The sequence below is a fragment of the Balaenoptera borealis genome, assembly GCF_965194805.1.
Source record: "Balaenoptera borealis genome assembly, chromosome: 17".
Lineage (NCBI taxonomy): Eukaryota > Metazoa > Chordata > Mammalia > Artiodactyla > Balaenopteridae > Balaenoptera > Balaenoptera borealis.
The window spans coordinates 32877834-32901934 of record NC_138876.1 but is presented as its reverse complement, the minus strand read 5'-3'; the positions used below and the strand labels follow the sequence as shown (position 1 = coordinate 32901934).

General features: G+C 33.2%; 1 protein-coding gene across 26 annotated transcripts in view; it reads left to right on the top strand.

Moving 5' to 3' along the window:
* The window catches only part of RIMS2 (regulating synaptic membrane exocytosis 2), a 590702-nt gene that overhangs the window by 225182 nt on the left and 341419 nt on the right, over nucleotides 1-24101 (top strand). For 11 of the 26 annotated variants that reach the window (XM_082364209.1, XM_082364208.1, XM_082364214.1 and 8 more), the window contains exon 1: nucleotides 1424-14616. The exons of the other annotated variants lie outside the window; for them this stretch is intronic. In XM_082364209.1, the coding sequence (XP_082220335.1) occupies nucleotides 14495-14616 (122 nt within the window). In that variant the 5' untranslated portion in view covers nucleotides 1424-14494. Of the gene's footprint in view, nucleotides 1-1423; nucleotides 14617-24101 lie in introns of those variants that run through there. 26 annotated transcript variants of the gene reach the window in all.

The window sequence follows — 24101 nt, the reverse complement described above, 5'->3', positions numbered from 1 at the left end:
CAATGAACAAAATAGACAAAATATCTTTACAGATTGTAAAGATTGCTTTACAGTTGGGGAAGACAAAAGAATAGGAAGTAACTAGTATACTGGATAGCAATACAGCTTGAGGCCTGTGCATTCGACTTCATGGGCTGTGCTGAGAAGAACGCTAGAGGGAGCCATTCACGTAGATGTGAGTGGCACACCCTGTCGCTGGCACCTCCCAGGCCCTGCTACAGAGGAAAATAATACGGGGGGAGGAGGGATGGGGATTTCTGAGGGGGATGGTTAACAATTTTTAATTAGAGGTAAGGGAAGGCCTTAACATTGAGTTAAGACTTGAGGGAGGTGAAGGAGTAAGTTATGTAGATATCTGGGGGAGGAACACTCCAGGCAGAAAAATAGCAAGGGCCAAGATCCTTAAGTAAGGGTGTGTCTTGGTGTGTCTGCCTAAATCTTACTTTTTCTTCAAAGTCAAGTCCCCGTCTCTACTTACATGAAGCTTTCTTTTATTTTTTTTCCCAGTAAGAATTATATTTTTTGCTTATACCTTTATATATATGGTACCTTTATATATGTGTGTGTGTGTATACATAGACACGTATGTATACACACACACACACATATATATATATATATACATCTATACTTCATATTTGTATATTTTAGCACTTACCACTGTCTGACCTTTAGTGTACTTGTTATCAGTGTTTTTTTTCCTCTTACTTTGTTTTGAACAACTTGAGGGCATACTTTCTTTTATATCTTTGCATCCATGCATGTCTAGTTTAGGTTCTAGAAATTGTAGGCACTCCTTGAATATTAGTTGAACTGGAATGAAATGAAATAAATTGAATCATTGAAAAGACAAGCAGATAGCTATCTTTCCCATAACTTTTACCTGTTGCAATTATCCTATATGTATTGCATATTTTTCGATACTGATGACATGAGAAGCAAATCAGTAAATGAATACAGTAACAGGAGATGGGGTACCAAGAAGTTAAGAAGTAACGTCAAGAATGGTGAGCATTTGAGCAAAAACTTCTTGGAGCTAAAAGTTTCTATTCCCAAACTCACTTTTGTTTTTTCATGGCTCTTAGACTCAGTTCAAGAAGGAAGTTCTTTTTGGTGAGGATGGAGAGGAAAGATAGCACCAGTAGGTGGAAGAGTGGGAGAGATGGTTTTAAGTCTTAACAACCTGGGGGTAAGGATTCTTCTGAGGTGTCATTATGCACCTACTGTTAGGTATATGTTCGTGCCATGACTGAGTACTGGCCCCAGGAGGATCCCGCCATCCCCTGCATGGATGCCAGCTTGCCTTTCCAGAAGGGAGACATCCTCCAGATTGTGGACCAGAATGATGCCCTCTGGTGGCAAGCCCGGAAAATCTCAGACCTTGGTACCTGTGCTGGCCTAATCCCTTCTAACCACCAGGAAGTGCTTTTCTATCTTCAATTTTCTGCAAATTTGTGTAGAAAGAACTTTGTGTAGAGTTTGTGTAGAACTGTCATTATTTCTTCTCTAAATGTTTGGTAGAATTTGTCTCTGATGCCAAGGGCTTGGGGTTTTTGTGTGGCTAGGTTTATAAAACTATGAATTCAGTTTCTTCAACAGGTATAGAACTGTTCAGATTACTTATTTATTCTTGAGCATATGGATATTTTTACAGTCTGGTTTTATAAGCCATGGCAGCTGTATTCATTATGGGAATGTCTCAGTAATCATTTGAAAATCATTCTATCGTCTTCCTTTTAAAATGCTGTAGACAGAATAAGACCTTTTGGTAGGATACTTCTTTCCATTTTAACCTTTTCCATGTTCCCTACTGATCTATATCTTAGAACTATATTTATTCCAATTTCAACTCACCTTTATATCTGCTGGTATCCTTGGGATGATTTCAGTGACCACTCCTCTGTGTCTCTGGCTGGATTTGGTGACTTTTTACTTTATGTGTAATGACATTCAGTCATAATTACTTTGCCTTATAGAAGTTTTGCCTTTTAGTCTACTGTCTACTTGTTTTGTTCCTCTTATTTGAAGTCTAGGGAGGTTGTTACTTTCTTTAGAGCATGACTTGACTATACTGGTGACTTTTGAAGTAGTTGCTTTTCGGTCATACTTGAAATATTATAAGCCAATATCCATTCTCCTAATCAGTGACATTTAATTGACTGAGACTCTACTTATTACTTACTCTTTCTTGAAAGTGTCTATAAATTCATTTTTAACAAGTTTCTTTTGAGTGCCTTTTATTAACTTCCAAAATATAGCTCTATATTGGTTTTGATAATGATATCAAGGAAAATGCTTTAGTAGTAAAGTTAGAAGGAGAGAATAGCTAGTAAGACATTAAGATGGGGGTAATTTATTAGGTATTGGTGGTGGTTTTGTTAGCAGCAGCACTTTTTTTTAAGCTGCTGCTGAGAAAATGATTGGTTAACACCAAAATGACCATTTTTGAGACTTTTTTTTCATTCCAACAATAATATGTATCTTGAATTACTTGGGTCACTCATGCATTAAACATATAAAATTTAATAAATTGTAACAATTTTTAAACTAATATTAGCATAAATGTTCATATAATCCTTTTACACAGATTTTTTTTTACAGATATATTGGCAGTAGAAATGTATGTGTGAGTCTGCACAGTGAGCTGTGGGAGTATATTGCTTCTAGTTTGGCTTTTATGACAATATTAATGTTATGTACTTACTTCTAGGGGATTTCACCACCTCTCCCTTTACTCTTTGGCTCTCCTGATATACATCAAGTAAAGCAGTTCTGATGTTGGTCAAGGATGTGATAGATAAGGGCTATGAAACTGGACTGCCATATTGAGGTGAGCAAGGGTGAGTGTTGGTGAGTGTAGAAGTGTTTCTCAGATCTTTTAGTAAAGTGAGTAAAGTGGTAATCAATGAAAGTGCTTTGAGGTAAATGCCTACTTCCATTTTTTGCACTGTATATTTTCATCTCTTATAGCTGATGTGATAAGACAGGCCTGAGATGAAACAATTGCGAAGTACCCTTTGGAAGATCAAAGGGGAAGAAGAGTGAGACTGAGGAGCCAGCCACTATATTTGTCTTATCTAGTACTGAAACTTAAGGAGCAAGAATAGTCTTTTCAAGGCTCATGTAAAGGCTAGCATATCTCACTAGAGTTAAAAAATAGGGATTTGGAGTCCAAGCTTTAAATAAAGATAAAGATACATTTCCCTATTTGATATCTTTAATTGTTCAAGGATTCAGGCATCTAAATTCATCAATCCGTAATAACATGAATAATAGTAGTCAGCATCATGGTGGGGTCTTTGAATTCTTTTGTACTCATTTACACTGAAATATCTGTGCTCATATTCTCTAACTTCTTGCATTTTACTATAGATAAACAATCCCTGTTCCAGTTATGCATAGAACCCACATGTTTTTATCTACTCAAGAAGATTGCTCCTACAATTCCCTGAAATTGTGAAAGTATGGGATTGGATGGGGAATATTTAAACATTTGTAAAAGTAAATGATTATAGTTCAAATTTTCAAGCTAAATATGATATGGAAGGCTAAATAACTTGAGTCATTTCCTAAATTTAAAATTTCATTTTATATTGGGAGCATGACTACTGCTTGTTTGTTTTAAAATAGAAACACTACTTGCAGAAAGTAAGTTTTCATATCTTTTTTTTTTTGGCTGCGCCTCACAGCTTGTGGCATCTTAGTTCCTCGACCAGGGATTGAACCTGTGCCCATGGCAGTGAAAGCAGAGTCTTAACCACTGGACCATCAGGGAATTCCCTTGTTTTCTTATCTTTTATCATGTGTCAAATATAAGAGGCAGCAAATATAAGAGGCAGCTTAGATTAGAGCAATGGTTCTCAAACATTTTGGTCTTGAGATCTCTTTACAGTCTTAAAAATGATTGAGGACCTCAAAGAGCGTTTGTTTATATGGATTATATTTATTGATATTTATCATATTAGGAATAAAAACTGAGAAAAAATTAAAATATATCTTTATTAATTAATTTAAAAATAACAGTAAACCCACTGCATATGGAGTAGATAGAATTCTAAGTTGAGCTGTGAAGAGTTTACCCTTCATTTGGGTACGTATGGAACTTGTGACTTGTTTCTATCTAATACAGTATGGCAAAAATGATGGGATAGTCACTTCTGTGCTTATATTACATTATGCAAGACTATGTCTTAGACTGAAGTAAGAGATTCTTCTGCTTGCTTTGAAGAAGTAAGCTACCATGTTGTGAAAGGGCTATGAGAGGATCACATGGCAGGCATATGTGGTGGAGTCTCTAGGAGCTGATAGCATCCCCTGGCTGACAGCCAGCAGGAAAATGGGGCCTCAGTCTTAGAGCCACAAGGAACTGAATTCTGCCAACAATCATAGGAGCTTGGAAAAGGACCCTGAGCTTCAGGAAGAAATGTGGCCTGGCCAACACCTTGATTACACCCTTTAAACCATGCTTGAATTCCTGACTTATAGAAACTGTAAGATAATAAATACATGTTTTGTTAAGCTACCACCAAGTGTGTGATGATGTGTTCTGCAGTAATATAAAACAAGTATTTCAATATTTTAAATGAAAATGTAAATAAAAACTAACATTTCAAGTATTTCAAAAAGAAAAGAAAAATTTAGTGAGAAAATTGGCATTATTTTACATTTTTGCATATCCCTTTAATGTCTGATTTAGTGGAAGACAGCTGGACTCTTTTATCTCCTTGTGTATTTATTATCTTGAGATGTCACACATAAGGTAGCCTCTGGAAAACTCCACTGTACACCCATGAGAAAATGAAAGTCCAAAAGGCAAATAACATTTTAGTACTATTATGAATATAGTTTGACCCTTCAGATTCTCTGAAAGAGTCTTGGGGACCCCACTAAGGTCACTAGACTACACTTTCAAGATTTGCTAGACTGGAGATTAAATTTTTAGTAGTCTCCTGCTTCATCACCAATAGAGTATTTAAATATATACAGACAGGATTATAAAAGATAACCTAAACAATATGAAACTCTCTGGTTTTGTCCTTGAGTTTGTCTATGCTCTGCTCCTCCTGATAAGTAAGTGCAAAAGATGTTTGCTGACTTTAGTTTCTAGCAGGAGTAGTAGGAATATGTTTAATATGTAGTGGATTGGGACAGGGGTTTTTCTTGAAGTGATCCTGGCACCTTTTGACTGTAGCCTCTACCTGCAAAGTTGCTGCAGCCATTGAGAAATTTGGTTTAAAACTCAGGAGCAGTTTTCAAAATGTATTTTTTAATTTGTAAGCAGTTTACAGAAATTCTCATTTTTATTTTTAATTATGTATGTCCATTCTTGTGTGTGTGTACAGTACTTAATAATGGTACTAGTGTGTATTTCTCTTAAGTGTTTTTGTTTTAATTTTGTGTGATCTCTTTTATCTCTAGGAATCCTAAAGAATGAATTAGTCTCATGCATCTCAAGATAGCTCAATACATGATAAATTGCTGTTGTCCTAAGATTTGGGATACAGTTTGCTGTTAGGAATATTAATATAGAATCTTGTGGATTTCTTCTTTAGTAATCTATGGCTACTCTAGTTTTTTCAAGCAAATAATGCAACAAAAATAAATAGTGTGGAGAATCAAAATTGTTATTACCTATAATCAACTATTTCTATGTCCATGATATATACCTGAGAGATGCTTGTATATGTTATTTGACAGAGTTGGAAGTTCTGAGATATGATTTGGAGCTCTTTGTCTGGAAAGGTCTTTCAAGGTTTGTTTGAAGGTTATTGGTGAAACAGTTCTCACTGTGCTTACCTAATTACACAGTGCTTGAACTGGAAAATTAAACTTAAGGGTGACCTCCCCTCTCTACTGATGCAACCCCCAGCCATTTTTTTCTTTTCAGTTCTTTCTTTTATTACATTTCCACCCGAGCATTTTTTTGTTTGTCTATTCTTATGTGTTAGTTCTCAACTTATTTTTTCTCAGTAATATTTTCAAATTTGTATTGAGTTTTCCGTTTATCCAATCTTTAAAACTATTTTAGTCTTCCTTTTCTCTGTGTGAGAGTTGATTTGTGTTCATAGAGCAGGATTGACAAATTTTAGTTACATCTCTCAGAAAAAGTTTATATTTTTTCAAACAACCAAGATTGTAAGACTACAGAATATATGAACTCAAAATTGTTGTGATGTAAAAATAACTTTTTCACTTCAGTGGTATATATCTGAAATTCATTTGTATAAATTATTTGACATGGTTGAAAGTTTTGAGGTTGATTTAATATTTCTGTCTGGAAAGTGATAAGAAACCCATTTCTTCTGGTTGAGTTTGCTTAATAAGAATTAGTCATGTGAATGGGGAGAATTATGAAAATTTGATTTTTTCATTGCAGTATTTCCCCCTTCTGCCTAAATATATTTTGATCCAGTGCTTCAGTGCATCTTTGTGTTTTATTCTCTCAAAAAATATGAGATTTGGGGGTTATGTTTATGTCCAAGACCTACATTGGTCTTTTTATTTATATTTTCACATAATCCTTTCTTTTTTACATTCTGGGAACACTTATAAACTGTAAAAGTAGCTTACATTTTATTATATTTATTTTAAATTTATTTATTTATTTATTTATTTTTGGCTGCGTTGGGTCTTCCTTGCCGCCCGCGGGCTTTCTTTAGTTGAGGCGAGCAAGGGATACTCTTTGTTGCGATGTGTGGGCTTCTCATTGTGGTGGCTTCCCTTGTTGCGGAGCACGGGCTCTAGGCGTGCGGGCTTCAGTAGTTGTGGTACGCAGGCTCAGTAGTTGTGGCTCGCGGACTCTAGAGTGCAGGCTCCGTAGTTGTGGCGCACGGGCTTAGCTGCTCCGTGGCATGTGGGTCTTCCCAGAACACGGCTCGAACCCGTGTCCCCTGCCTTGGAAGGCGGATTCTTAACCACTGGACCACCAGGGAAGTCCGATCATACCATTCTTCTTAAAACATTGTCTTTTATTAAGGCTTAGAGACCGCCACACTTTCCTGATTTCCTCCTACCTCTGTGGCTTCTCCTCTTCTTTCTTCTTTATGCTTCTTCTTTACCTGATGACAATGTGGAACTTAGTTCCCTGGTACACTGTCTTAGACTGTTTTTTTCCACTTTGAACTTTCGCTCTGGGTGATCTCATCTAATCATTTCTAACATGCTGATGCTTCCTGAATTTATATCTTTAGCTGAGAACTCTTTTCTGAACTCCATAGTGACATATCCAATTGCTTACTTATCTGGCTTTCTAGCTATCTTACATGCTCCTTAAATTCAACAACTCATCTTCTTCCCCTTCCTTTTCCCTCAATCTGCTCCTCCTTTAGGGTTCTCTTTCTCAGCAGATTTTAAGATTATCTGCTTGATTACTTAAGAAAGAAATCTGAGAGTCATTTTTGATTCCTCTCATGACCTTCATATACTACCTCTCACCCCTGTGGCAAATCAATCATTGTGTCTTGGTTGATTCAACATCTACCTTTTTAGTCTTTTTTTGTCTCCATTTTACTGTGATCATTTTAATTCAAGCCAACTAATATCTTGGTTTGACTACCATATCAACTTTCTAATTGATGTCCTTTCGTCCACATGTGGTGAGATAATTTTTTGGTGTATTTATGATGTCTCCACTCCTCCCTTTTTTCATGATGTAACGAGTAGAAGGAAATTGAGTGAAAGAAAGGAATTGTGTATATTGTGTATATTCAATATCAATATCCCATAATAAACCATAATGGAAAAGGATAAAAAAAGAAAGAAAGAAAGGAAAGAAAGAAGAAAGAAAGAAAGGGATTGTGGATGGGAACTCTTGGAGGCCAGTATTATTGCACAGTATTTCATTTGTTCTCATATTTTGCTAAAACACATTTATAGTTGTGCCAATGATTATCATTTTTCATTTTCATATAATGACAATGTGCAGTCAGTATTTCTTTCTTGAAGAATCTAGGGATACTTGGGATTTACTAGGTAGTAGAGGTGTCTTCTGGAGGCAGTTTGCAAGCTTAAGTTGAGTGCTTGGAGTCCCAAGGCTATAAATATTTCTATACCGTCATTCCTGGACAGTGGCGCTATTAGAGATGGAGTTGGATCTTATTCATATGGATATTGCTCCCTGAAATTGTAGTGTTGCTTCCAGTCATGCTCTTGATAATTATCAAGGGAATATTTACTTGGAACTAGCAGTCCTAATACTGGAGGGACTTACCAGAATGTATTTTCAGAGGTCTTGGTTCTCTTTCCTCTAACAGATAGAACCTCTAGGTGTCAGAGCAGATAATCACTCTGTATATTTTCATTCTAGAGGTTAAATCTAGGATTAGCACTCTACAGCCTGATTCTTGAGTCTGATAGGAAAGGTATTGCTGCTGCCAGCTTGTAGGTGTGGGGACTGCTCTGGTAAGAGCTGCTCTGGACTGTTGAAGCAGCTCTGTAATACTTCTCCTAATAATGCAGCTTGATTCAAAGCACAGTAGGATTAGCCCTCATATATCTGGCCTAGAAAGAGGAGTCGGGGAGATGATAATGATGGTGGGACTTCATACATTTGTGGAGGCTTTCACTGTTTTCCCTTTCCTTTCTGAATTAGATGGTAGAAACTGTGGAGGCTGTTCTGCCTCAATGGTCAAAACTAGGGAGATAGATACAGAGTTCAAGCCCTGGGAAATGCTACAGAATTTTTTTGGTACATCAGAAAATAACTGAGGATCAACACATTAAAAAAACTTACTATGAGAACTGCTGTAGGTATTCTGAACTAAACTGTTTTCTGATTTTTATCTGAAATCTTTAGATTTGTCATGTAATTATTTAGGTCTGGGCTATTCTTCCTCTATTTCATCCCTGGACGTACTGTATGGTCCACCCTAAGTTGAAGCACAGGCCAATTTATGCTTATTGAATGTCTTTTCTTTCCTTCCTTTGTGGGAAATTTAATCTGCCTTTTATTTCTTTGTTTATTTGTTATCCCTGAGGTGAATGGTTTCATGGTCTTGCCTCAGAGACATATTTACAATGCAAGACTTTAATTTGCAAAACATATGAAGACACCTTGTTTTCTGGACCATCTTTCTTATAAGCCTTAGATTTTTATCAGATGCTTCAGAAAGTCCATGGAACAAGAATAATGAATAATGCAATAGAAGAGATAGTGCAGTTGTTTTAATTATATAGATAGAACTACAGATCTCTATTTTAAGAAAATGAAAAAATTCCTTTAGTGTTTCAGGGATTTTTTATTATGGATTATACATATTACATAACATATGGTTTCACTAATTGATTAGCAATGTTTAGGTGTTTGCATGTGTGGAGCATTTTAATAGAAACACTTTGGTACTCTTAAAAATTAAAAATAAACCCAGACATCTTTAAAACTGTAAAATTTAAATATGCCATGAGTGATTGTGCCTTAAGTAAGACACTGGTATTGTTAAGAAGAGTATAATTTCCCAATTTTTATTCTTTCGTTTAATTTTTGAGTTTGCATTAAATTTCTTGAGACGTCTAGCTTATTGCCACTAGGTATTTGTAAACCAAGATTCTTTTTTTTAAAAAAGAATTTATTTATTTATTTGGCTGCGTCGGGTCTTAGTTGCAGCACGCGGGATCTTCGTTGCGGCACGCAGGCTTCCCTCTAGCTGTGGTGCACGGGCTCCAGAGCGCACGGGCTCAGTAGTTTCGGCGTACAGGCTCTCTAGTTGCGACACAAGATTCTTAAATAATTTTAATTTAAGACATACTTCAAATATTTTTGAGGGTGATGTAAAGAAGTTAGTACTAAGTTTTGTTTTCTCATCTCATTTGGATGTTTCATAGTACTAATTAAATAATTTGACTTATTACAGAATTTTAGGAACTTATCGATAAAGAAGAGAATAGATACCATTGTTAATGGATATAGCCAATCATGGGAAAACTAATAATCTAGTATTTGATTTACTTGAGCATTGCTAAGCAAAAGTTTATGGGCTAACATCATACTTAATATATTATGGTTAATGAATGACTTCATTGTAATTGTAGAAGTCTTCACATTACGTAGGTTAAATTTTGGCTTTTCTTGTGGGTACTGTACCAAAAACTTCAGTATAATGGAAAAAAAATTCTGTGATGTTTTCACCCAGAGATAATCAATATTAACATTCTGGTGTTTATGCTTCTAGTGTTCTCTCAGAATTTGAACATTGTAAAAGTTTTTACTACATACTACTAAATATTTCTCAAAAAGGTTCTATCAGTATACACTGCTGCCAGTAAATATGGTTTAAGAGTGCCCATTCTCTGACCTTCTGGGCAATACTTTGCCAATTTAATAGGCAAAATAAATTATGTTTTTATTTTTATATGAAATTTGGGGATTACTTTTAGGTTGAACTTCTTAAAGCGTTGATTGACTTTTTTGCTATCATCTTTAATGAAATTGCCTGTGCTGCTTAAAGTTTCTTAACATCTCTTCTTCCTTGGGAACTCTAGTTAGCATTGTCATTTCCATTGAGGAGCTAAAGATTCTAATAGAACAGTCATAGAGAAAACAATTGCCACCAGCTACACCATTTGTGAGAGTTAATGCCTCTTTGCAGGACTAGATGTAAGTATGGAGCTGACCTTACTTGAAGGACATTCTGAATTTATCTTATTTTTGCAGAAAGGTGTAAGCATAAGCATTGCATCCCTTCATTCAGCATCTAACAGACAGGGATATAGAAACTTACCCAAAGAAATTCTATAAATATATTTTGCATGAATAAATATGATAAGTAAAAGACACCTAACATTATAGTTAGAATCCTGGTTCTAATAATTTGATTCCTTAGATGGTTCATAGTGAGGTTACTTCCAAGTACTATATACTTTATAGTTTATAAAATACATTTATATACATTACATGTTTTAATATAATAATAACTTTATGAAATAAGTGATGTAGCTTATTTTACATTTGAAGAAACTATATCTCAGATATATAAAGTGAACATCCTGAAGTATTAGGGCTACATAGTATTAGGAGTCAGTACTTAAATCCAGGCCATTTGACCTCAAGTGCCATGTTCTTTCTGTCCTTATAGAAGCCTCTGATATTTAAGTTACTTGTGAGCCTTCAGTATGTAGAAAATTTAAAACAAATATTAGCTATAAACATTCTTTATAATATTTAGGATATTTATAACAAATTACAAAGTCCATCCAATGAACAATGTTTTTGGTTGCAAATATCGGTCTTTTTTCTATTTATTCCTTATAACACGATGTGGTAGGCTAAAACAAACAAACACAGAAACTAAGAACCAAATTAAGCCCTGAGCAGTTTCCTATCCTACTTATGGGATGTGAATAAAAAATAATTAAGTTTTCCATAAAATTTAGGCTTCTTATTTATTAAGCACCTACTCTATACTAGGCACTGTGGTAAACAAATAAATGTGGGCCTTAATCTCATGGAACTGAGGGTGAAAGACATTAAACATTCTTTTTCAAGTAAATATATAGTTATGCTTTTATCAGATGCTGTGAAGAAAAAGTATAGGGTACAGTGAGTGTGCATAATGGGAGCCCTAATCCAGGTCAAAGAAAGTCTTTTTGAGAAAGTGACATTTGAGCCCTTAAGGATGAGTAGGAGAAGGTGAAAGGTGATAATGAGGTGGGAAAGTGGAAGAAATCTCCTCTGAGATATTGAAGGAACTGTGAGAAAGCCAACCAGAAGTGTGTGTTGTACAGTGACAGCTGGAAAATAAGGCTCTGAGGAAGGTCGTTGCTATATTGTTTACTTCAAAGAAACCATTTTGAGGCTCATTCCAGTAGTCTTTCTATGGCTTAGACCATTTTTGAAACTCTTGCTGTGAGCTTGCCTTCAAAGAAGCTTTTTTTTTAACGACAGAGAGTGTTTTGCAGTGTAATCACCTTCTTATTTAATAGAGTTGCTTTAAAATGGCTTTTGATTATTTATAAAAATTGAATCTACCCACAAGGGAGAAAAAAATATGTGTATATCACAGATAGTATAAGCTTTGAAAGTAAGAATTTAAAAATGCATGTTTCCACTTATGGAAACTGACCTTTCATAGATGTGAAAATCAACCTTGTAATCAGAGGCTTAAAAATTTGAAGCACATCAGGTTGCTTCTGTTTGAGTTAAATGGAAGAAACCCAGTTAAAGTTACTTGTGAGTTGAAAAATTTGAGATGTTTGCTCTAACTGAAATATACTTGACTGGGTCACTGGCAGGTAGGTTTCCTGTTCATCTGTGGAGACTGATCTATTTACAAATAGATGTGTGTATATGTGTGTATATGTGTATGTGTGCGCCCACGTGTGCACGTATGTAGAAGATAGAATAACAGGGAAGGAGCATGTGAAGTGGAGTCTGAAGCAAAGACCTTCATTCAAATACTCTATCTTTTACAAGCTGTGTGATCTTTAATCCCATAACACCTAAGTTTCTTTTCATCTATAAAACGATAGCAACATTATCACTTATTCATAATGTTTTCTAGATACTAAAAAAATTTAGAAGTACTTTATAAGCCAAAAAATACTTTATGACTATTACGTGTATATGTATATTTCATAAATAGATTAGTGTGCACCTATAAAAATCTAAAATAATAAGCAAAATAGGAGCACTCTTAGTTGAGGACAAATCCATAATTGAAGATCTTAGTTTATAAAAGAAGTAAATGATTTGTTTAAAAGTTTATATTATTACATGTTTACTTTGTATCATTTAAAAATTTATATTATTGTTTATTTTGTGTTGTTATTTTGTGACATGTTTATTCATGTCAAAAAAGAATTCACCACTTCTAAAAAAACTTCTTAGTGTATTTAAGTGCATATTTATTGATAGTGGTATGTGTGTGGAAGGGAATAGAGGAGGTTAAGGCTAAAAGTTGAGGGAACAAGGGCTAAAAGGGATGTATCTGTTAAAGAAATGTCATGATTTAGGAACAATTAGAGATCAACAAATATATTAATCATTTCTATAAGTGAGTTGATCTTTAAAATTTGGTTTTAAATTCACCAGAGCTACACCAGAGCATCTGTTGTAGAAAGATGGATGATTCTGGATATAGAGTAACCTAAGATTTTATCTAAACCAGCATTACTCATTAAGAATGGATGGTGATCTGGGGTACTCTAAGACCACTGGGGCCGTCAGGAAATATCCTTCTGAAGAATACTGTGACCACCATTATTGAAATAAATTAATAATAGTTGATAAAGTCTCTCTGGCCTTCATTGTGTTTTTTGATTTGTGAGAAAGTTCATATTTTATGTGTGCTGTTTAAGTGAGTTTTAATTGATAAGGTATAATTTTTTTCTACCATTACATAAATATCATGTAGTCACTATGTATGGCCTTTAGAAAGGGCCCAGATTGAACATTGTTCACTTTCCTTTAAAAATAAATAGATGAAGGCATTTTAAAATTAAATAAGATTTATGACAACTACATGTTTTCCAAACGTCTCTTGAGAATTATGGCATTATAAATGCAGGCAATAAAAGCCCTATTGTCTGTTATATTTTTATTGCTTCATGATATCAAAAGAAGGATATACTACTTTTATTTTTCAAGTATTTTTTAAAAATTTATTTATTTTTGGCTGAGTTGGGTCTTCGTTGCTGCGCTTGGGCTTTCTCTAGTTGCCTTGAGCGGGGACTACTCTTCGTTGCAGTGCACGGGCTTCTCATTGCGGTGGCTTCTCTTGTTGCAGAGCATGGGCTCTAGGCGCACAGGCTTCAGTAGTTGTGGTTTGCGGGCTCTAGAGCGCAGGCTCAGTAGTTGTGGCGCACAGGCTTAGTTGCTCCGCAGCATGTGGGATTTTCCCGGACCAGGGCTCGAACCCGTGTCCCCTGCATTGGCAGGCAGATTCCTAGCCACTGCGCCACCAGGGAAGCCTACTACTTATTTTTTGAGTGTTCTGGTCCTATGCAGCAACCTGTACATTGATGAGACCTATATACTCTGTTGCTGGAGTTATTCATTTTTCAGGGAAAGAGAAAAGGGTTGGGAAATGTATAATTTCTCTCCCTCTTACCCAGTAGTAACATTGAGACGATACCTTGCCCCATTTTTATTACTTCTCAGATTTTATTGCTGGTAGCCAGATGTGCTGAAACTCCTGATGACAGCATCTATTCATTGCGTGTTTTTAATAGGCTGAGAGAAATATGAGTAGAGTACATGAAAGCAGCTCAGCTTCGCACTTCAGCTGGGAATGCCCAAAAAGCTTACTGCTGTTTAAAATTCTTGCTACAGTCAGGAGAAAGCCGAAAGCCGCACGGGTACTGAATCTTCTACGACTGAATTAGAAGAATAATGACTGTACAATTAACTATCAACCTCTGCTCATTTAAGCGCAGTTTTTACAGAGCTCAGGAGAAATATGGAACTTGATTGGCATGTTTTTATTTGATGGTGTCTGCAAATACATGACTTTAAAGACAGGTGGTAAGGAAAAATAAGAGAAGGAAGAAAAAAGGAAAGAAAATGCAATTTGAGACATTGCGCCAGGTCTGCAATTCTGTTTTATCTCATTTTCATGGGGTTTTTTCATCCCCACCAAATATTTTACAAAATGAGCTTTTTGGACAAACACTGAACAATGCAAGGTGGGTAAAGCTAAACTATATATTCTTCTAGTATTGATATTTTCAGAATAATAATCTTATATGTCTGTAAAATTGTTCAGTATTGAAATATTAGTATTATAAGGGTGTTGTCTTTTTAATCATAAATATAAAATTTTATGTAGTTCTTAATTGATTTTAAGAAGGAAAATAAGCTTACCTCAAAGCACAAAAAACATCTTAAATTTAACTAGCTTGACCTCTGAAACATAATACAGGCTGTTTCATGATTTCATTTTCTAATAAAATGATTAACTTAAAATGTCTGATAGATTTTTTTCCTTTGTGATCACGCCAGTGATTACATTGCATATATAAGGATGGGGCTATATAATCATATGTGATTTGTTGGAAAATCTGAATTAGCAATCATGCATGCTCTTTATAAAACATGCAGAAGATGTTTTCTAGGTCTAAGACATTTCTCTATGCAGGGTAGATCAATAATCACTTTAAAACAAGCTATATTATGAAACTGCTAATAATGCTTTGTATTAGGTCAGCTAGTTTGGAAGGATGCTTTGTTATAAATTCCTATTGCTTTTTCAACCTGATCTTTTTTTGGTGTGTGTGTGTGTGTGTGTGTCTGTGTGTGTCTGTGTGTGTCTGTGTGTGGTGAAGGTTGTTAAATTATGGACATATGTTTTAGATGGTTTCTCTGGCTTACACTAAAAGAGATAGCCTATTAAAGAATGCTTTTAAAATGCTGTTTTATTACCCAGTTCTCCCCTCATTAAAGTTTGCGTTTTGAGAATTTCTAATGTTATATACCTAGTGTAGAAAAGACCCCATTTAAACTAAATTCATGTGGTGAAAGACTGAGAAGGAAATTCTGTGAACATGATAATGCACTGAAACCTTCTGGAAACTGAGGGAGAACTAAGAGTGCATAGAATATTGAATGGTTTTTGCTGGTCTCTTCCTTTTAGGATCTCTGAACAATGTGAGGCAGCCTATTTTAGAGATTTAAAAAATACCTATTACACAGTATGTGTTTTAATTTAGCAAATGAAAAGGAGGCTTTTAGAATTTGTTGACATTTAAAATGTTTACTGATGATAAATATATCTATGACCTTTTCATGGAATATAGAATAACGTATCGGTTTTTTATAAAATTTCACTTCTTTCCCCATACAGTTCTGTTCAATTAACTAATTTGATTGTTTTTTACGTTTAGTTTTTGGACTAATTTAAAATATGTGAGTTATGAAATTCTGTGATATTCTAAAATAGGCTATCTATATTTTAAGATATTGTTTTTTTTTTAGTTTAGTAATACATTGCTTGAATATCTGTAATGATAAAAATAATCTGTATTGCATTTTACATTTACATAAAAGAGGCAGTATGGCTTTCTTAAAATTTTCACGATCTGAAGCTATCAGACTTTTAGGATTGGTACTCATCCTTTATACATCTATTCCTTGTTTGATTTCTATTTCTTTTTTTTTTATGCCAAGAATTTATGTGTTAAAAATATTAATATTTGGGCTGGGTGTACATTCACTTTAGAAGTAGTGCTATTAACAGCATGGTATGGAATTAGTTTTAAAGTGTATGTTAGTAGTTTTAAAATATGAGAATATCTATTTTTTGAGGGAATTGTGTGTATCCCTATTACTATTCTTTTCCTTGGCCTCAAGTTTCTATTATTGTTGGCATACTTATAATTGCAATGCTCTCATTATTGAAAAACCTGGAATTTTATGTTGCTGCAGTTAAACATTAAATTGTGAAGTTTCTAATGCTTCTGTGAGACCAGTCTTATTTAACTTTTTTGATTTTTTATCTAAAATTATCTGAAACTACCAGTTAATCAATAAAGATTTATTCTGTTTTAGGAGGAATAAATCCCCTGCCTTTATATGTTTTTGACTTCTTAGTCTTCAGAAAACATGACATTTTTTCACATGTAGCTCTACTGATTTTCATAAATGCAAACTACTTGATTTACTTTTAATCAAGCAAAACCAGTTATACAAATAGTTATTATTTTAGAAGTATCAAAGGTGAAAATAAGTTTATATGAACTTATAATTAATATTGCCACATATTCTAATGTTTTGGTTACTTTGTGTTCAGATCAGATACAGTGGACTTTTAAAATTCTTATTCTGCTTAGACACTGAATCAGAAAAGTAAGATGTAGACTAAAAAATCATTCTTGAAGAAAAAATTATGGAACAAAGATGATCTGAGTATGTCATCAGATGATGTGCTCTTACAACAACTTTAAAAATGTTTCTAAATAACAGGCCTTTCAACTTTGTGGACTGGACATAATAAAGGTCTTAAAGTTGAAGCATCAATTCTATAACTGTCACTCTGGAAAGAACAGTGTTGGTTGTTATTACATTAATAATAATTGTTTAATTGGATTAGTTAAAATGAAATATTCAGTCATTGTATTGTGACATTAAGTATGATCTTTAAAGTGACAGAAACATAACATCATAGATATGGACAATTGCATTATATTTTATTCTGAATTGCTTTCTAGGAGAAATTACTAGAATAATACTATGCGTTAATAGTAGACAATCTATTATCGAAAGGGAACTCTGTCAAATAGTTTTCTTGAGACTTTTTCTAGGTAACTAATCTTGTCCCTAAATTTGCAACTCAACTTTCATCAGATTTTCAGGTGGTAGGGCAGTTTACTTCTATGACATACAAGCAATAAAAGGTTAAAAATGAAAATCTCCCATAATAATTATTCCAAAAGCATTTCCAGGTTCAACTTGTCAAAGAAGCAAAGATTTTCAATACACAATAATATTTATGCATCATAAGTCACTAAACTGGAGGTAACTATAGATTGTTAAAATATTTTGTTATCTAATGAATAATTGAAATTTATTTATGAGTGAAAAAAATCAAAATATTTTAGATGGGCTTTTTGTTGGAAACCATATAGCATGACCCTTATGTTTCAAACTGAAAGTTCTTAGCTGATTCTCTTATCATTGTGGTTCTTGAGTACCATTTTTGTGCACAAAGGAAGAGGAAGGATAGTATCTTCTTTTACAGCTAAAATAAAACAACCAAAGATCCAACAAGAAAAAAAAATTAGTGTTGGCATCCAATGTAAATCCACTTGATAGGTTTTGATAAAATGACACTTTAAATTCTTATTATCAAATTTTCTTACTGTAAACTCATTTTTCCCCAAATTAAATTATTTAATTAGGATACAAAGATAATTGCTTTTGTTACCAGCAGAAAGTTCTCAAGTACTAAATTCATTATGAAATCTAAATTTTGTGATCTTGTCTTTGGAAGCAAACAAAAATGTTGGGATGCTAGAAGGCATATTTTTAAGTGTTCAGGGCCTTGAGTAATCAATTGCTTTGAGCAGTATTCAAATAACATAATGATGACTATCTTTTGTGATAATATTTGTGGAAAAAATGTACTTAAGTTTTTCCATTTTTGGATTTTTAGTAACATGTCTTGTATTTTTCTACAAAACTGTAATTATTTCTCCGTCACTAAATGTGTAACAGTGAATTTGCTGTGATGGCTGGCCACACAGGGGCATAACAGGACTGGAATTTATTCAAAATAGATAATAAAATAGAGACAGTCTTTCTCTCTTTTCCATCTACATATAATGAGTTATGCAGGCTTTAATATTTAAAAGTAAGATTTAAAAAACCTACTAGATCAAAGAAGATTTGGATTTGTTGGTGTTTTTAATTACAAGTAAGGTAACCATATTATCTGATTTGCCTGGACTGGTCCCAGTTTATGCCTGCTGTCCCCCACTGATTATTATTAGTACTGCTTTTCTCTCTCAAAAGTGTTATTTGACAATAAATTACAGAGCCACTCTAATTATAAAACTGAAATGTAAAGCTTGAATTCACCTAGTGTAAATGACCTCTTTTCCTCTGAAACATTCCCACAGTTCTAAAGCATTAATATTATTTTAAATAAAACTTGATTTTGCAAAGTAAATATTTAATTATTTCATCTGGTAGTGGTTTTGGTCAGAAGTATGTAGTCCTTTACATAGCATTTACTATTGCTTTGGTTTATAATGAAGCCATCAATTTATGCTCAGGGTTTTTGGCACAGACACCTGTTATTCATCATGGCACATTAACGACGACTTTGACATTGAAAGAACAGCATGCTTTCTTTTTATAGTTCTGGGAGTGCAGTCTGCACAGTGTGCATTGTTTGGAGTTGTTATGATCACAGCACAATCGATTTTTCATTATAGGAACATATTTCATGAACAGTCTGTATTCTGAAAGATAAAGCACCCAAGAGTCTGATATGAATGTACACATGTGCATGCACATACCTACACACATATATATGTACATGTATAAACCTTGTTAAATATATAATTATTATGATAATAGTTATATTATAGACATAAAAGTTTATCTTAACAATTGTCTCTTTATATTTCTAATCAGAGTGACTTTTGATTCCTAGATGTGTACCATTAATATTTTTACCGGAATGTTCACTGTGAATCTTAACCATATACCACAATTATTAGTATAGATACTTAATCTGATACTGATGTACAGTCTCTAAGTACTATTTTTCCTATTCAAAGAACTTTTTATTAAGTTACTGTTTTTGTTCATGACTGACATGTAAAAGTTAGCTATACTTTTTTATTATCAGCTTCTATATGATTGTAAGGAATCTGAGAAAACTCAAAGAAGATAATTACTGGTAAACTTATTTTGTTTAATTCTGGCACTATTCACTGAATAGTAAAGTGAATTCACTTCATATATGCTATGAGCTGTCTTCATATCCATTTATGAATTACTGACAAAGATTCATGTACCCAAGAAAAGAATTCCTAGGGCTGATCTAGGAATTTAAGTTCTGAATTTGAGAAGTTTTAAGGATCTCAGAAATGTTTGTGAGCACTTTTTTTGGGGCAAAGTGAAAAAAGCCATTGCATGTTAAAATTGTGGTGTCTTAAAGTATGAGGGATCTTTATTTTGTCTAGTGTTTTTCAAGCCATGGTTTTTGTTTGTCTTTTGATTTTAACAGAGAACACTTCCTTTAAAATCTAACTCAATATGTAAAGCAGTTAAAAGTGGAACAGCTCTGGTTTAGAAAGTGAGACATGGGACCCAGATTAGGCTATAAGAAACACGATTTTCAGCTGCTTACTTAAACTCAGGACTTCTTAGTTGAGTTCCTTTAAACTTTCCATTTCATTGCATGACCTTTGTAATGTCAGATATAGAGGTAAAGGAAAACCACAAGGAGAGCTGCCATGTTTAGTCAGCAGTTGATTTGTGCCTGACTTTTCTACATATATTGTGGTAGCTTTACATTGTGTAGTGAACACAGGAATTGTGTTCATGTCTTGGGTCTGCTACTTGCTGGCTGTGTGATATTGGTGAAGTCACTATACTGTGAGCCTCTTGGGGCTATATATTTATTAACCTCTGAATTCCCACACTTATATCCCTCATGATTCTTTACAGTCAATACTGGCTCCCCTCAGCCTCCAGAACCAAATATTGTTGTGATTTTTTTTTCTTAGTATAGATTGTTTTGTCTCTTCTAGAAGTTCATGTAATTGAAACCATGTAGGTGATACTCTTTTATAAAAGACTTTTAATCAGCATAATTAAAAAAAATTCATCCATGTTGTTGCATATATGAGTAGTTTTTCCTTTCCCTAGGAGTAGTATTCTATTTTATGAATATTCTACACTCTTATATTAATCTCCTTGTGGACATATATTTTTATTTCTCTTGGATGAATACCTAGATGAGGAATTCTTGGGTGATAGGATAGGTCTATATTTAGTTTTACAATGCCAGATCATTTTTTAAAAACAATGAAACTCTCACCAAATATGTTTGAGAGTTTTGGTGGTTTCACACACTTTCCAACATTTGATGATATACATCTTTTTAATTTTTTGTCATTCTGGTGAGTTTATAATAGCAACTCCTTTTGATAGTATTTGCCTAATGACTAACAATGTCAGGCACTTTTTCATATGCTCATTGGCCATTTGTATATCTTCCTTTGTGAAGTGTCTATTCAATTTTTTTAAATTTAGGTTGTTTTTGTTTTTTATTAATGAGTTGCAAAAGTTCTTTATTCTAGATATCAGTCATTTGTCAGATATATGCTCAGTGAATATATCTTGCAGTCTGTTGTTTGCCTGTTTATTTTCTTAGTAATTCCTTTAGATGAGCAGAAGTTTTAATTTTGATAAAATCTAATTTATCAATTTTTTTCTTTTAGAGTTTTTGTTTTCTGTGTGCTGTCAAGCAATTCTTTGCCAATCCCTAAGTCGTCAAACTATCCTCCTATATATCCTTCAGAAGCTTTATAGAGTTTTAGCTTTTTAATTTAGGTATACAATGCATCACACATTAATTTTTGTGTGTATGGTGTGAGGTAGGGGTCAAGATTTATATTTTTCCTGGTTGATATCCAGTGTTTTACCACCATTTGCTGAAAAAACTTAAAGACTTTCTACTCTCTACTGGATTGCTTTGTCACCTTTGTAGAGGATTAAATAATAGTATAAGTATGATTCAGTTTCAGGGCTATCTATTTTGTTCCATTGATCTATTTGTCTATCTTTCTGCAGTATCCTAATGTCTTACCTTTATAGTAATCTTGAAGTCAGGTAGTGTAAGTTCTCCACCTTTATACTTTTTCAAGATAGGCTGGATATTCTAGGTCCTTTGCATTTTCATATATATTTTATAATCAATTTGTTAATTTTGATTTAAAAGTTTGCTAGGATTGAGTCTAGGATTGTGTTGTATTTCTGTACATTGATTTAGGGAGAATTAACATCTAAAAACATTGATTTTTCCCTTTGGATATCTCTTCATTTATTTAGGTCTTCTTTAATTTATCTAAGAATGTTTTGTAGTTTTAAGGGTAGAGGTCTTGAATGACTGTTTTTTTCATAAGTTTATAAAGTATTTGATCATACTATAAATGGAATTATTTTAAAAATTGCAGTTTCTAGTTTTTTCTGCTTTTATGTAAATAATTTATTTTCAATATTAACATTGTATCTTTTGACCTTGCCAAATTTACTTATTAGTTTAATAATTGTTTTATAGATTTGTTATGATACCCTATGTAAACATTCATGTCATCTACAAATAGATACAGTTCTACTTTTTTTTCCAGTATTTATGCTTTTTGTTTCTTTTTCTTGTCTTATTAGGACAAATAGTGCAATGTTAAATAGAAGTTGTGATAGTCCATTAGTTTATTAACAGTTTTAAAAAAGTTACAAATTTTGTCATTTTCCTTTATTATCTTTTTAATGTCTATGGAATTGATAGTGATAACCCTTCTTTTATCTTTGGTATTGGTATTTTGTAATTCACGAAATTTGTCTTTTTGCTTGATCGGTTTATTTTTTTATTTTAGCTTTGTTGATTTTCTCTCTTGTTTGTCTACTATTTTGCTGATTAGTGTTTTTATCTTAACTTTCTTTTCATTCTGATTTTCCAATTATTGGTATTTTAGACCATTTAGAAATCATCCCAGATAGTCCGTAATTAAAATTTTTTTCTCTCTTTTTCAGATTGTGTAATTTTCAAGTTCATGGAGTCTTTCTTTCATAATCTCTATCAGATGAAAAGCTCATCTAGTGAATTTTTAATTTCAGAAATTTTATTTTTTGTTCTAAAATTTCCATTTGGTTATTTTTTATAGTCACTGTTTCTCTGTTGAGATTTCCCATCTTTTCACTCATATGAGCATATTATCTTTACTTCCTCTAACATAGTTACTATAGTAGCTTTAAAATCCTTTTCTGCTAATTTTAACATCCAGGTTTGCTCTCAATCTCTGTTTATTGTTTTTTCTCTTGAGTAAGGATCATGATTTTCTATTTCTTAATATATCAAGTAAATTTTATTTATATCTTGGACATGATTAACAATACTTTATAGATAAAGACTCTGAAATCTGTTCTGAGTCCTGATTATTTTTAAAGCAGGAAGTTAATATGGCAGAGCTTGAACTACATACTTTGTTTCCCCTGAAGTACAACAGCTGAAATTTTGGTTTAATTATTTTAATTTTAACTGAACTGTTTGCATTCTTCCTCTGTATGCATGAGATTTGGGCAGTGTTTATTATACACAGAATTTAATTTTTTCTTTCTGTAGCTTTCTTTTTGTCATTCTGTCCTCGCTTTCTACCTGCTATATTTGCTCAAACTCTTTCCTTTGGTTTTTCGAGCTAGTAAGACTGAGTTTTCTAATATGGATTCAGCCTTTAGGTATTGATAGGTATGGCTAAAAGCCATAAAAATGGGAAACTCATCCAGTGTCATTCTCTTTTTCCAATGTCAACTGCACCCCAGTGTCTGGCTTCTTTTTGTTACTCTCTAGGGTCTTCAAATAGCTTTTTGTTCATATTTTGCCCAGAACTTATTATCTTTGGGATGGTTCATTTGATGGGAGCTGTTTGGCCATTATCAAAAGAGGAATCTGTTCTTTAGTATTTTTAATTGCATTTGTTAAACGCTATGCTGGCAGAAATTATATCTGTAGCTACTTTTGTAATCTCATCTTCATTCTCTGTAATTTGTTGTGATTTTCCAAATATCATTGGACAGTGACTGATTACGAACCTCATGTTTTAGTTAAATTATCATTGTATCATCAGAATATAGAGAGAATATGTAACTTTTAAATAGTCTTTCTTTTTTGAAATTAATTTTATTTTACTATAATTTTTTTAATAATTATTTTTTCTTTGAGTGTAGTTGATTTACAATGTGGTGCTAGATTCTGCTGTACAGCAAAGTGAATCAGTTATACATATACATATATCCACTCATTTTTAGATTCTATTCCCATATGGGTCATTACCAAGTATTGAATAGAGTTCCCTGGAAATTAATTTTAATAATATATTTTATTTAACTCAGTATATCCAAAGAATTGCCATTTCAACACATAATCAATATAAAATGATAAATGAAATGTTTTAAATTGTGCTTTTTTGGTAAAAGGTCTTCAAAATCGGGTATGTATTTCACACTTGCAGAACAGCTTGATTTGGACCAGCCATGTTTCAGATGCTTAGCATATATGACTGGTGGCTTAAAGTCTTTCTTTACTACTGTATTTCATCCATATTCTAATGACTATTGCTAGTGGTAAAATATGAGCAATGTATGGATAGGCTTTCTTTATAGAAAGCATAAGATTGATATAACTGATCTAACTATAAGAGAAAATGATCAGATGTAATGAAGACACAAAAGCCATCATATTTCAATGATAATTTCTATAGGGAATTTTTAAAGGAAATTTGATCATGTTTGTGATGACAATGAGTAGGCTAAAGATGAAGTTCCTCTTTGTGAGAGTAGTCACCAATTGATTCTTCAACTGGTGTCAATCACAATATAAAAAATAAAAACTGTATGCTGAAAATTTGATAATTATTTGTAATCATGGCCCATTTTTTAAATT